Source organism: Furipterus horrens, unplaced genomic scaffold, assembly GCF_987537825.1.
Source record: "Furipterus horrens unplaced genomic scaffold, mFurHor1.1.pri manual_scaffold_10, whole genome shotgun sequence".
NCBI lineage: Eukaryota > Metazoa > Chordata > Mammalia > Chiroptera > Furipteridae > Furipterus > Furipterus horrens.
In genome coordinates this window covers 26,021,000-26,035,135 of record NW_028327180.1, presented here as the reverse complement: position 1 = coordinate 26,035,135, position 14,136 = coordinate 26,021,000, and the positions used below count along the sequence as shown (strand labels likewise).

The 14,136-nt window shown below is 35.9% G+C and overlaps 1 protein-coding gene across 1 annotated transcript in view; it reads left to right on the top strand.

The window, feature by feature from the left end:
• Positions 1-4,225: 4,225 nt before the first annotated feature.
• GLRB (glycine receptor beta) overlaps positions 4,226-14,136 on the top strand; it is a 51,770-nt gene continuing 41,859 nt past the window's right edge. The window contains exons 1-2 of the mRNA XM_090287962.1: positions 4,226-4,323; positions 5,998-6,148. Coding sequence (XP_090144088.1) covers positions 6,027-6,148 — 122 coding nt within the window. The 5' untranslated portion in view covers positions 4,226-4,323; positions 5,998-6,026. The remainder of the gene's footprint in view (positions 4,324-5,997; positions 6,149-14,136) is intronic.

The window sequence follows — 14,136 nt, the reverse complement described above, 5'->3', positions numbered from 1 at the left end:
ATAATTAGGATATTAGAGAATATTTTAAGGATAATATGCTGTGTCTGAAAAACATATGGAACTGATTTGGGGTTATAAAATATTATTTTCATTATTCTAATACATTAAGACTGGCTACTTATTAACATTTCCCAATACAGGTTTTGCTGTCTTTTTAAATTTATGAATAGTACTTAACAGATGCCAAATAACTGACCCATAATTCTAATCATACTCAGGTGTAATCTTAGCTTTATTTCTATTCCAACTTCTTGATTTTGAGATTTTTTTTAAAGAGGATGATTTGGAGAAAAACACATCTAAAAACAGGTGAAGATGCTCTTTAAAAATGTGATGGTTATAATGGCATAGAGACTGAAGTTTAGTGAAAACTCTCATGAATGACTATCATAATTCAGGCTTCCATTGAAAAACAAATATGATCCATAAATAGAGAAAATAGAAAAGAAGTAAATTTATATATTTAAAACTAATGTTTTATAGCTATGTAAGCAGTAAGCAGCAATGGTGGTAAGTACTTATATGAACAAATGATTTGGTGAGACTAACTTCTCTTCTTAAAATGTTCAATTTCTTAATCTAATACAGGATATTTAGGACAGTATTTAAGTTTCTGAACAAGTAAAATAAAATTAATATATTGTAGACCATGTAAAGTTGGGGTGCATGGGAAATAAGGTTCCTATTGAGTGTCTTGAGATAGGCTTACAAAATGTTTCCACATAAATATCAATAAATAAAGGGACAAAAAAGTAGAAAAAATGTACGTCAGAATCCCACTAACTAAAAATCTATCATTCCATTACACAAATAGAAAAAAAATTAAGAGAGGGAAGCTAATTATTTATGGTCCCTCTTCTGTGTACTAATACCAGATATTTAACATAAATCAACCTGTTCATTTCTTGGAACAATCCTGCAAATTATGTATTGTCATTTTTATTTTACTAATACAAAATCATGAAATTTAAAGAAATAAAGTAACTAGGCCAAGCTTTACTCATTTATTCACCACTATTCCGGGTGGTTGGACAACACCAATGGACAAAAACAGACACAAATCTACTCTTTAATTGAGCTTACATTTTAGCAAGGAAAAAGAGGCAACAGATATATGAATAAATAATATAATATTTTAGAAGGTAATAGTACTATGAAAAAGAAAAAAAGTAGGTAAGAGGGGATCAGAAATTCTTGGATGGGACCAGTTTGCTCTTTTAAACAATACCTACTGAATCTCCTTGAGAGGGTGACATCTGAGGGAGAACTTAAAAGACATTAGAGAGTTAGACATGTGCCTCTTTGGGGGAAAGGACAGCTGGAATGAATGACCTAAGGTAGGCTCCTGCCTAGTGCGGGAATGTTGGAGAAGCAACAAGATCAGTGTGGCCGGAACAGAGAGAGCAAGGGGCAGGATGAAAGTGGGTAGAAGGCAGAGTTTTCGGGAGAGGGGCATAACAATTGGGACCATGTAAGCCATTATGAGCACTTTGGTTTAAAATCTGAGTGAAATGAGGATTGCTGTGTTTGGGGCTGAGGAGTGACATAAGCTGACACATGACATGTTTCAAATGTATCTGGCTGTTGTGCTGAGAATACTAGAGGATGGGGAAGCCAATGGAGGTGGCAGGGAGAGCCACCAGAAAGCTATTACAATAATCCAACTAAGACATAGTGGTGGCTCAGTCCAGGTTGTTTGCAGTAGAAATAGCAAGAAGTAGCGAGATTCTGGATATAATTTGAAAGTAAACAGGGTTTCCTCACAGACTGAATGTGGGAGAGAAAAAGAGAGAAATCAAGAACAACTTCTAGAGTTTGGGCCTGAACAACAAGAAAGAAGGGATTGCCATCAACTAAGAAGGCTGAGCATGGAGCAGAATTTGGGAAGAATATTAGTTCCATTGTGGATATGCTGAATTTGAAATATTTATTAAATGTGCATGTAGAGATGTTTAGAAGGTATTTGGTAACACAAGCCTAGAGTTCTGAAGAGAGGTCTAGTCTGGAGAAGTAAATTTGGAAGTCATTAACGTGGTATTTAAAGCCATATGACTGAATGAAATTACTAAGGGAGTGATGTAGATAAAGAAGAAATAGAGGAAGCAGATCAAAATTTGACAGAATTGGAGAAAAATACATTATTTCAAGACTTTATTTGGAAGCTTTCCCATTGACGATATAAAATAAAACAGCTATATAAATACAAGTGAGTAGATTATCTTCAGAGAAAATATTCAAAATTCTTAACTTCACAGCTTCACGGGCCTGGAGCAGGTTATTAACTATATTTGCTAATCTTTGGGAAAAATACAAAACCAAACTCAAAACAATTGGACATGATTTTCTTATGATTCACCTAATTATCCAATAAAGTATCTATATGTCACATTATTAGAGATAATCCCAGGAAAAGTGATCAAGTCAATTTTAGATATTTTCAGCATAGAAGTTCTTCTAAATATCCCCCTAAGATTTTGGAAGTAAAAGATAAGTCTATTTTATTATATGAATGTGAACATCCAATTATTCCAAACACTTAATAATTCCTTGATTACATGCAAATGAAGTTTAAGGTTTTCTTCAACTTCTAAACTCTCTTGTTTCCATGAAACTTATTATTTATCCTTCCTTATATAAATGATTCTCCAAAACTTATATCTTATAAAACTTCCATGATCAATACAGTCCTCCTTTGTACACCTTTAAAATCCAAAGTCATGATCCAATCTGGAATCGCCAGAAAAGGACAGTTCTTTAAATAAAGGAATTATGAAATACTAATCTTAGGGAGCAGCGTATCTTGTAAAGCTTATAAAACATGATTATACAGTCTCCCATTTATGATGGTTTGACTTATGACTTTTTGTCTTAACAATCATGCAAAAGCAACATGCATTCAGTGGCAAGTATACTTAGAATTTTGAATTTTTATCTTCTCCAGGGTAGCAATATGTGACGTGACACTCATGCGTGATGCTGGGCAGTGGCAATGAGCAGCAGCTCCCAGTTAGCCACACAATCGTGGGGGCAAACAACCAATACTCAACCATGTACTGTGTTGCCAGCACATTTTGCATGTTGTGTTTTGTGTTTTCACATCCCACCATGTCTACAAAACATCCATCTGTGTCTCCCGCTTCTGGTGAGAAGAGGCAGGCAATTACTGTAAACAATGAATGCTCCCTTCTCCCCATGTGATATGGGTTGAAAACTTTATTAATGGATAAGTCTGTAGGTCCAGAACACAGTGCTAAGTGATGCTCACCTGAGCCAATGCTTTCTTAATAATAATATTTTTTCAAATCAGTTAAGTACACAGAGATAATAGGAAAGCTGTCTGTTAACCAAGAGCTATATAGCCAGGGAAGGGACCACGTTGTAAACAACAAAGACAATGAGCACTTTGCTAGAGAGAGCCGATATCATATTTGGCTAAGAAGTGTAAAATCAGACTGTGAGTCTCTGGTAAATTACATCAAGGTATGTAACACCAAGTATATATCCCTTAACAAAGACATCTGAGCTTCATTTTCTTAATCTGCAAAATGAGAAGGAAGACTTAATCTTGCCGAAGAATGCAGGTTGAGAGGGCCGGATGAGATAATGCAGTGCATGGGTTTTGAAACCATCAAGTTCTGTACACGTGATAATTAGTTAACAAAAGTTGAAACAACATACCTGTACGATTATATGGCCTTATTCCTTTTGACTCATTTAAGGTTGCTTAGAAAGGTCAGGCTTTTAGAGATTAGAAATAAAATTCAGAGATTAGGTTTACAGAAACTGTAGATTGCCCATTTTGGTCCGAGGAGGTCATTTGTTCTCCTGTTCTTGTTTGTTTTGTTGTTACTACTGGTTAAAAGGTGACCCTGAACGATTCCAGCTCGCGGAAAGGTTGTTCTTCCTCTGTACCAACACTGTCCTTACCTGACCCCTGCCCTCACCGTCTTTAGTCCCCCAAAAGGGAGGACCACATTTCTTCTGCTCGAAACCCTTCCAAAGCCCGCAGGGAACGGTGTTATGACGTCCCTACACGCTGGGTGGGGACACCTCTTCCCGCCCCCCGTCCCGCCGTCTCGCTACCCCTTGCTCCGGGCTCCGCGACCCGCTGTCCCCGCGACGGTCCTGCCCGCGGTTGGGGACACCCGGCAGCGGCGCGCCACGGCGCAGGCTCCGCGACCGGAGCAGGCGCGTCAGCGGAGCTCGGCCGGCGGGGACGCAGCTGCCCCAGCTCCGCGCCCGCCGCACCCCCGGCAGCCACCGCCGTCTGGGCCCTGCGCCGCCGCGTCCTGGCCTGGCGGCTGCAGGCGGCGGGCTCCTGGGGTACGTGTCAGGGGCTCGGCTGAGGAGGGAAGGGCGGGGGAGGACGGCGGTGGGCGGTTGTCTGGGGACAGGAATCAATGCTTCTGCGGAAAGACGGGGTCAAGGCTGGAGTGGTAGGGGGGCGAGGAGCACTGCGGCGTGCAGGGAAAGGAGGCGCGCGCTCCCCTGCGCGGGGACAGGGGCGCGGGGTGGCCGCAGCCGGGCCACCGACGCCGTGGCATCCGCAGACAGGCTCGGGATGGAGGGATGCAGAGGGCCGGCGATAATTAAGAGAATGCAAATTTGGCGGGGAGGGCTCCTGGCGTCATTGCAGCTGTGCCCCTTGAAAGGTTGACGGTGAAGACAGAGAGCATGGTGTTGAATTTCTCCCTGCCCCCTGAAACCGTCAGGACGGGCCCTTGTGTTTTCTCGGGGAAGGATGTGAAGGTGGGAGAAGTACCTGCTGCTGTGGGCAAAGGCATCTGGAAGCAGATGCCACCGTACGGTGGGGGGAGGGAGAGTCCAGTGCTGTAAGTTGACAGAGGAGAGTCTTCTGCTATTGCTGTTGGCCTGATAAACACCCTCTTTTCTTCAGTATAAGGGACCTAGCTTGCTTTAGGGGTGTAAAGGATAAACCTGAGAAAATAATTCCTGGAGAAAAGGAAGATGAAAAACATGACATAGAAGAAACAAATGTATAAGGGTCATATGGGAATTAAGTTGTTAATGTTGAGGGGTAGGATAGTCCCTCCCTCTGCAGAAAACAATGAAGGAGAAACAATTTATGGTTTGGAAATGAAGGACATGGAAGAGGTTTAAATATTCCAATATTAGCAGAGGCTTAAAGTTTTTTTTTTTTGTTTGTTTTTTTTTTTTTTTTTTTTTTTTTTTTTGATGTATCAGAGTCTGGTAAGAATATAATTCTCATTTCAACATGGAAAATGTTATTAAAATATGGCTAAGAAGATTATTTGGAAGAGTCTAACCATACTTGCTATTTTATTTTATATAATGTTACCTAGAGTTTCTGAAGTCAGAAATAATCTTATGTTAATAAACATTAGTATTAAGCAAGTAGGAAGGCCAAAGAGCTAATTTAAATCTATATGCATCTTTTGGGGGAATAAAAGGTAACTTGCAAATTTATTGTGTATGAATAAAAACACAATGAATTTAGAATGTGAAACTGTGATACTAATTTTCTTATCTTCTGTCAATTTTTAATACTTAAAATTAACTTTCCTTTCACTAGTTTTTATTGTTTATGGAAGATACACGTGCAAAATTGAAACAATATAAAAATTTAAAAAGAAAACAAAAATTAATTTCACTGTAATAGCATGAGATAACCATTTTATCACTGTGTTAAACATCCTTCCAGATATCTTTCTAAACATAGGTCAATATACTGTGCAAATTAATATCAATTTACAATTTTATATAATTATGGAGCCTGAAATATCACATAGTTATCTTTTATATCTAATTAGCCTTTTATTTCCTACCGTTATTTAAAGTAACTTTTACTGCTGAATCTCCACAAAATGTATAGTGAAGTATAGCCACATAGGAATGAGCAATGAGGATTTGATGTACAAATGTCCATTGGGTAGTAATGATCATACTCCTTAGAGTCTTATAGTTAGTTAATCATTTGCTTCATAAACGTAAACGTTTTCTTGTTCTTTCTTGTAGATCCATCTCCTGAAACTTAATCTGTCAAGATGAAGTTTTTATTGGCGATTGCCTTTTTTATTTTAATTTCCTTGTGGGTTGAAGAAGCCTATTCTAAAGAGAAGTCTTCAAAGAAGGGGAAGGGGAAAAAGAAGCAATATCTATGCCCATCGTACGTTCTCCATGTCTTATATTCTAATATGAAGAAATGTTATTGCTTTTTTTATCCACATTAGGTGGTTTACTGAAACATATATCAGCAGAACTTTTCATATCAGAATATGCCACTCATTTGTTTCATAGGTAGAAAGTGATAGGATGAAGAGAGGTTTAGAACGTGAAAGCTAATTCCCGGTATTAAAGGTAAAGTTTTATATAGTTTTGTCTATGCCCTGAGCTTATAAATTTGTATACAGCTTTTATAACAGTAGAAAAAAAAGTTACCTTTTCTTACCCTAAATGTGCAACTTCAATTGGATACTGAGATTGCATTTTCTGAGCAATACCAGTTCAGAAACTGATGTTTAAAAAACACTCCTAAAAATATTTATTAAAGATATCAGATAGCTAAACTATGATTTTAAAATCTATATATTGATGGATGGCACAAGAAAATTCACATGGTGGATTGGTTTTCTATTTATATATATATATATATATATATATATATATATATATATTGGTAAAGCATTTATATTAGGAAACTAGAGTATTTCTTTTTAAAATGCATTAAATTTGAAGTTACATGTAAAAACAAAATCCAAATCCAAATCAGCAACTCAGCCCCAGGGACAGGAGGGAACCAAAGTTTTGTAGTTTGTATTTTTTTTTTTAACAGGAAAGGTTAATATATCTGCTGAATAACAGCAAATAACATCCAGTTGTTAGAGCAATTGAACAATATATCCACAACTAACTTCCACAAAACATAATGTGCTTTTAGGTAGTCATTCAACATATGCAGTGATCTGTAATAAAAATTATTTTGCTGTTGCATGTTGTTTTAAAATTAAGATTTCTTAATTGCCATGTGGATCCCATGTAATATTATTTCAGCAGCAGCAGCATTTAAATTTAGATTATTATAGTTTTTAAAGTGTTCTATAACAACGATTAAGGTACATTTATGAAGTATATGTTGTAAAGAAAGGATATTAGAATTGGTATTTTGGAGTATGTGAGTATGTGAGACTAAAAGTCTAGAGACAGCATCATGATCCACATGAAGTCCTGCATTAGATTAGGCTCTCTATTAGGAACTATCTCCTGTTTTTCAGCTTTTTTTTTTTTTTAAGCCAGAATTTATTTCCATTTAAAAATGCTCAAGAGACTTTTAAAAAGGTTCAAAAACCCAAAGATGTCCAAATTTAATATAAGATTATACTGAGGTGGTGTCTTTCAGTTTCTCCTCTACTAAGGCATTAATTTGATCCTTGTTAATGAAACACCCTGCTAATTCTTCTAGTTGGGTCTCAGTGATTTCCTCTGACTCCTGGTATCTTCTATAAATGGCCATCAGCTTATGAACGATAAAAAATATAATGCCAGAAATAATCACAAAATGTCTGTAGGTTCTACTTGAGTATCCTTTCTGCATTATTCTTTGAAACCAGGCTCAATGATGACCAATTTGAGTAGTGGAGAGCATGATGAATGTCACCTGGTATTAAAAGCAACTCTTTCTGAACAGAAACCAGTAAACACCCTTCAAGACAAAACACCCTGTTTTTCAGCTTTAATAGCTCTGCTTATTCCAGTGCTGTGCAGTCTGATGTCTGGGCCAGTTATCTGGTTGTGTGATGGGATGTGCCAGAATTATATTCAAGTGACCCTCCTTAGCCATCTGGCCAGTTGGGTAGGAGGTGTCTGATGGGGGAAGGCTCAGTAGTAACCATCATTTGAAACTATCACTACTCTTCACTGTTAGAGTTTCTGGGGCACAACCAGGAAATTAATGTTTTAGGCAACTGGAAATTGTCAGGCCTTACTCTTCCCAAGAGCAAGGACACATTCTCATGTTTTAGATAGTCTCTATATTAACCTTTTATTTGATGAGTGTTGACATATTGACAGAAACTGTTGTATATATCTTGTAGTCATGGTAATTCTGTGTGTGGTGTCAAGCCATCTATCAGTTTCTTCATATCAGTTTCTTCTTCCTTGTGCTCCATTAGACATCATAAATCCTAGAGTTCTGAACATGGCATCAGCAAGCCTTATAACTACCATATATCTCACAAGAGTCCTTTAGAGGACATTCTACTCCTTTTCAGAACTACATTATTAAAATTGCCTGTATATGCATATGGTATCTATAATTATTTAAGACATATTTTTAAAGTTAAATCTAGTAGATAAAGGGTGAAACAGTAAAGGTTCTCTTTTGGTAAATATGGAAATCTTCAAGCGGAAGCCCCTTACATATACCTGGTAAGCCTTATCACATTATTTTAGATATGTTGAGTTGTAATTTTATCTTTGAAGTTTTCTACTAAATTTTAAAATTTTGTTTATTCTTCATAATTATGAGACTAGATAAATCTTTACTAATAGTTGCCATTTTATCTTTGAAGTTTTCTACTAAATTTTAAAATTTTGTTTATTCTTCATAATTATGAGACTAGATAAATCTTTACTAATAGTTGCCATGGTAATGCTGCAAAAACCCTGACTTACTAAAAAGTAGATGTGCTTTAGAGAATTAGATATGCATTTTTTGGTTTGAACATTTCATTAAGATTTTGTTTTATTTACATTGAATTGTGAACTTAGGAAGACCAGAGTTTTCTCTGGCTATAATTGGATCTATTATATTAAATGTGTTTTAACATCCAGATTAAGAATTTCAGCTCTAATAATGTGCTGTGAAAGGATATGCAAAGTATTTGTATCTTAAAGGATGATACAGTTAGCCCATCTGGTGTAAGTGACTAAGTATAAAATATCTTGACTAGGAGGAACATTTAATATTACAAAACTCAGAAATTAGGTACAAACTATCAGTAATACTTCTAAATATGGTGAAATTTTTACCCAGTAACACTTTAATTTATTTCAACTTTATTTTTAAAGTAGTTTATGAAGCAGTGGAGTTGTGTGAACTTACGTATAGTGTTAAGTGTAGCAAACATGAGCAAAATGTCCCATTTTATTGTTATAACAATATTTCCTTCAAAAGTATACATAAAGGAAAAATGTTTTAAAATATAGAATAAATAAAGGACTTGGGGGTCCTTACTATTCTAGGGTATAATTTTGATGTTGAGCTTGAATCATACCATAAACTTTTCCTGGGTCTTCACCATTTTTTTAAATACATTGTTTTGAGATGTTATAAAATCATAAATACATGTTATCTATCATTGTTTTTGGTGTTTAAATGAAACATCAGTACCACATTGACAAACTACCTGATCAACTTGCTTTCAGAAAATTTGAGAAATTCAATATATATATTAATAAATAAGAAATAAATTTTAAATTAGAAAAAAATATTTCAGATGAAGTCTTTGGACACAGCTTTCTATTTTACAGCTTGATCTGACATTCAGCTCAATCTATTGGTCTTTCCTCTGATTTTCTATACATCCTGCCTGAGTGACTTTGTCCAAATCTATGACTGTGACTACCATTTAGTCACTGTTAATGCCTAAGTTTGTATGTCCAGCACAGACATCTCTGAAGAATGCCATGGTATAGATCCAACAATTCAACCTGGCTATCCCATCTTGACCTCAGACTCAACTTAAGATGGTAAAACCCGAGTTCATAAATACCCCACAATTCCCAATACAGTGTTTTGTTTTCCAGCAGATCATAGCATCACCTTTTTAGCTATTGAAACAAAATCCTGGGGATCATCTTAGACTTTCGCTTTCTATTTTAGCTTCTCAAATTCAGCAGTCACCAAGACTTCTCAATCCAGTCTTTCCTGTCATTGGAATATGTCCTTCATTTTCATTCCCATGTGGGCACTGCTTCATTTACTCCTCCCCATCGTTTTTGGTGAACTCTTGGTCTCCCTGCTTCTTATCTTCCTCCAACAATTCATATTCCACACTTACCTGAGAGTGTATTTTCTAAATTTTTAATACAGTAGTCCCTCTATATATCGCGGTTCAATTATCATGGCCTCACTGTATCACAGGATTTTTAAAAATATTATATTTAACTATTTATTGCGCATTTTTTGCTATATGGTTAATAAGGGACTGGGAACGGTTTATAAGTGTGTGGGAAGGGCTTATAAAGCATATATATATATATATATATATATATATATATATATATATACACACACTAAAATAAATGGAAGATTCCTGCTTTGCGGATTTTCACCTATCGCGGGGGGGGGGTGTCTAGAATGTGATACCTGCGATAAGTGAAGGAATACTGTATAGTCAAGTCATTCTAATGCTTAGAGTCCTTGAAGGGACTCCATAACATTCTGAATAAAGTACTGATTTCTTACCTACACCCACAGGTCTTGCAGAACTGGCCTCTGACACCTCCAGCATTATCTTTCCATCCCAGCCCCCACCCCAACCCAACCCAAACCACACACGAGTCAAGTCTCATACACACTTGCTCTTTCACAGCCCTGGAAGTGTTCTTTCCTTTACCTAAAATGCCAGTGTTCTCCTGTTTTTTGTTAGCTCCCACCTTAGTGGTCTTGTCCAAGTCTATGGCTACAAATACCATTATTTTTGTTGATCCCTAAATCTACATCTGGCCCAGACCTTTCTGAAGAGCATCACACCCATACATTTAACATTTTCATCTGACTGTCTTTCAATGACATCAAACTGGACTCAAACCCTGTTATCTCTTTTGGGAAATTTTCCAATTCTAATAGACTGATTTAGATAAACACACTGTGCCCCCATAGTACCTTAATTGCCTATCATGTTTATAATAGTGTGTGGTAATCACCAGTTGTAATTGCCTGCTTTCCCCATTAGACTGAAAGCCCCTTGAGAACAATGTCTTACTGACTCAATCACTAAAGATCAACATCACACACACACACACACACACACACACACACACAGAATATAAAATTTTGTTTAAAAAGTGAATAAAAACCTAAAGGTCTTTGGCTCTTATACATCATATATCTGGATTGGTTAAGGTACTTGAAAATAACATAATTCCTATGGATAATATTTAGAAATATGGTTTCAAGATTAAAATTAGATGAGCTAAGAACTGGGTAATTAGTGGGACATCTTCAACCTGGACTGTTTCCTGGTGAAATTTTGGCATTATTGTGTTCAACATTTTATCAATGACTAAAATAACAGCATACATAGGAAACAATCATTGAAACTGAGGAAAGCATATACAGCCATTTATTAAGAAATGAATTTTTTGAATCATAGAGTGTAAGCATATAGCTTTACAAGATATGGGCCATTTTCCAACTCTAGTTTCATCATTCATGTGTGAGAATTCCAGTTGCTTCACATCCTTGTCAAACTTTGGTATTATCAGCAGTCATTTTAATTTTAGCCATCAGATGTGGGTATAAGATATGGCATTGTGATTTTAATTTGCATTTCCCTGATGATTAATGTGCTGAGCGCCTTTTCATATGTATATTGGACTTCTACTTATCTCTTTTGAAAAGTGCTCACTATGTACTACATATCTTCCAATTTTTGTTATGCATTTTTACTTTCTTAACAGTGTCTTTTGATGAACTAAATGTACTTATTTTTAACAAAGTCTGAGTCTGAATGATTTATTAATCTTTTTTAATGCTTTTGTGTTTTATTTGAGAACGATTTCTCTACTCCAAGGTTATGAAGATAATCTGCTTTTCTCCCCCAGACGCTTTATTGTTTTATGTTTCACATTTAATTCTCTAATCCACTTCCATTTATTTATTTATTTTTTGTGTATGATGTGGGGGTCAAGGCTCATTTTAAATATCAGAACATTGGTTGAAAAGGCCATACTTTACTAAATTGCAGTTGTGCCTTTATTTTAAATCAATTGCTTGCTTCTCCGTTCTAGCCCACTGGTCTATTACTGCTCACCCTGTGTCAGCAACACCTCCTTATTACTACCGCAGAATGTCTGCATGTCCTCCAGCTCCGTTCTTCAGTATTACCTTGGCCATTCCAAGTCCTCTGCATTTCTGGAGGAGTTTCAGAATCAGCTGCTCTATTTGTGTACATATAGACACAGAATTCTGGGACTTTTACTGACACAGTTTTGTTAGCCTAAAAATCAGAAGCCAAACTGAGAGGAACCATTGTTCGTTTGAGGTCACAAAAGTGCGATTTGGAGGCACAGGCTCAGGCAGAAACCCAAGCTGTGTCCTGATCACAGAGGAAATGACTTTTTGTGAGAAACTGATGACATGAATAGAGGCAAGAAATTTCCATTGGTGTTAACAAACTGAGTTACTCTTTAGCTATGCATGACTGGTTACTGATTCGAGCTCAGATTTTGTGGCTAGGAGGTCTGCTTCCCTGTTAATTTTACAAACAATTGTTTACAAGACCATGTTCCCTTGGCCCAGGGCAAAGATTATTTCACCTAGTTCAAACATTCCAAAGGTTCAAGGAGCAAGACTTGTTACCAGTTCCTCTGGAATGGCTGCCCTAGCTCTATTTTATAATGGTTCCAATTATGTCAAGTCTTCATAATATAGACTGAATTTTGTTTCTAATTTGTATTCAAACATTAAATAAAAAAGTAAATAAGAAAAAAAATCACATATGGGGAAAAAGGCAAAGCAAACAAATTAAGAATGGAAATATTTACCATGACATACTTTTCATATATGTGGTTAGACCTGGATAATGGTCATTTAAAACCATATCAAACACAGACCATAGCACTGAGTAGTATTCTTTAAGGAATGGAAACTAGGGACATTTTGATTCCTATCCTATGGCCAATTACTCCATGAATCAGGGGCTGAGCTCCATTGGGAGCAATTGTTCTTGTGTGTTTTGTTTGCTGGTATTTTCCCAGGGCCTAAAAAAAAATGTCTGGCTGTGGTAGGCACTTGTTAAATATTTGTTGATTGACTCACTGAATATTTGTTGAATACTACATGTGTAGTATATTCAGAATGTGTAGTTCTATTTAAGTATGAGTTTTGTGAGGGAAAAAATAGTTTTAAATCCTAAAAATTTACATTCAAAAGGGACAATCTTTTCCCCCAAAAAAATATTCTGACAAAATACAGGTGATAGATGATATTAATCATTCCATTAATCATTTGGTAAATACTGGATATTCTATCATAATACCTTTAAAAATAAATTTCAAAGTCAGCCACATTAATTTATTTTTCATTGCCTTTAAGGTTCTGAATTGTATTAAGATGTGATACAGTATACTTTTTTTATCTTTTAGGTGCTCACGTAAGAACTCTTACATTTTGGCAGACATACAAGAAAATGTTCTCGATCGTTAGCTTGGAACTTTTAAGGAGGACACAGAAAATGTCTGACTCAATTTTTCATTAGGGCATATGATCCTGCCTATATTACTGTCTCTTTATTCCTTTTCCTCCTTAGAGTGAAGGAGTGCTCACCTCATCTAAGGCTAATTTTTTTCATCCCATTGACTCCTATTTGGCGGGAGGAGGAAATCTAAAATTGGGATTAACTTTTCCTCACTCACCTGGATCTTTTGTAATCCACTCAGGGTTTGCATTATGGACTCATGCAAAGAAAAAAGGCAATATGCCTCTGCAAACTATATCTATCTCTAGTCACTCTTTAATTCTTTTCTAGAGTGTATTTAATCAAACTACTTTTTCTGGGGGGGGTGATGTTAAAATAGATCTCATTAATTTTTAAGTTGAAGTATTTAGGAGCTCTATCCAATGACAATTTGAGCTGCTGGTGTTTACCTTTTATCTTTTCATGTGCCAGATTCTCCTTAAAAGAAAGCCAAAAATTAAATTTTATTTCCAAATAATAGCTATGCAAATCGTTCAAGGAAACAGCTATTTGAGTCAGCCAAAAAAAAAAAAAAAAAAAAAAACAGAAAACTATTTCTTTTTTAAATTAAATTGAGCTACAACTTCTTTCAAAACTCACTGTTTATATACATACAATATGGCTTTCCTGATTGGTTGTCACTGGATGTTGTTTTTAAATTTTTAAAAATTTATTGTGGTATGAATACTTAATG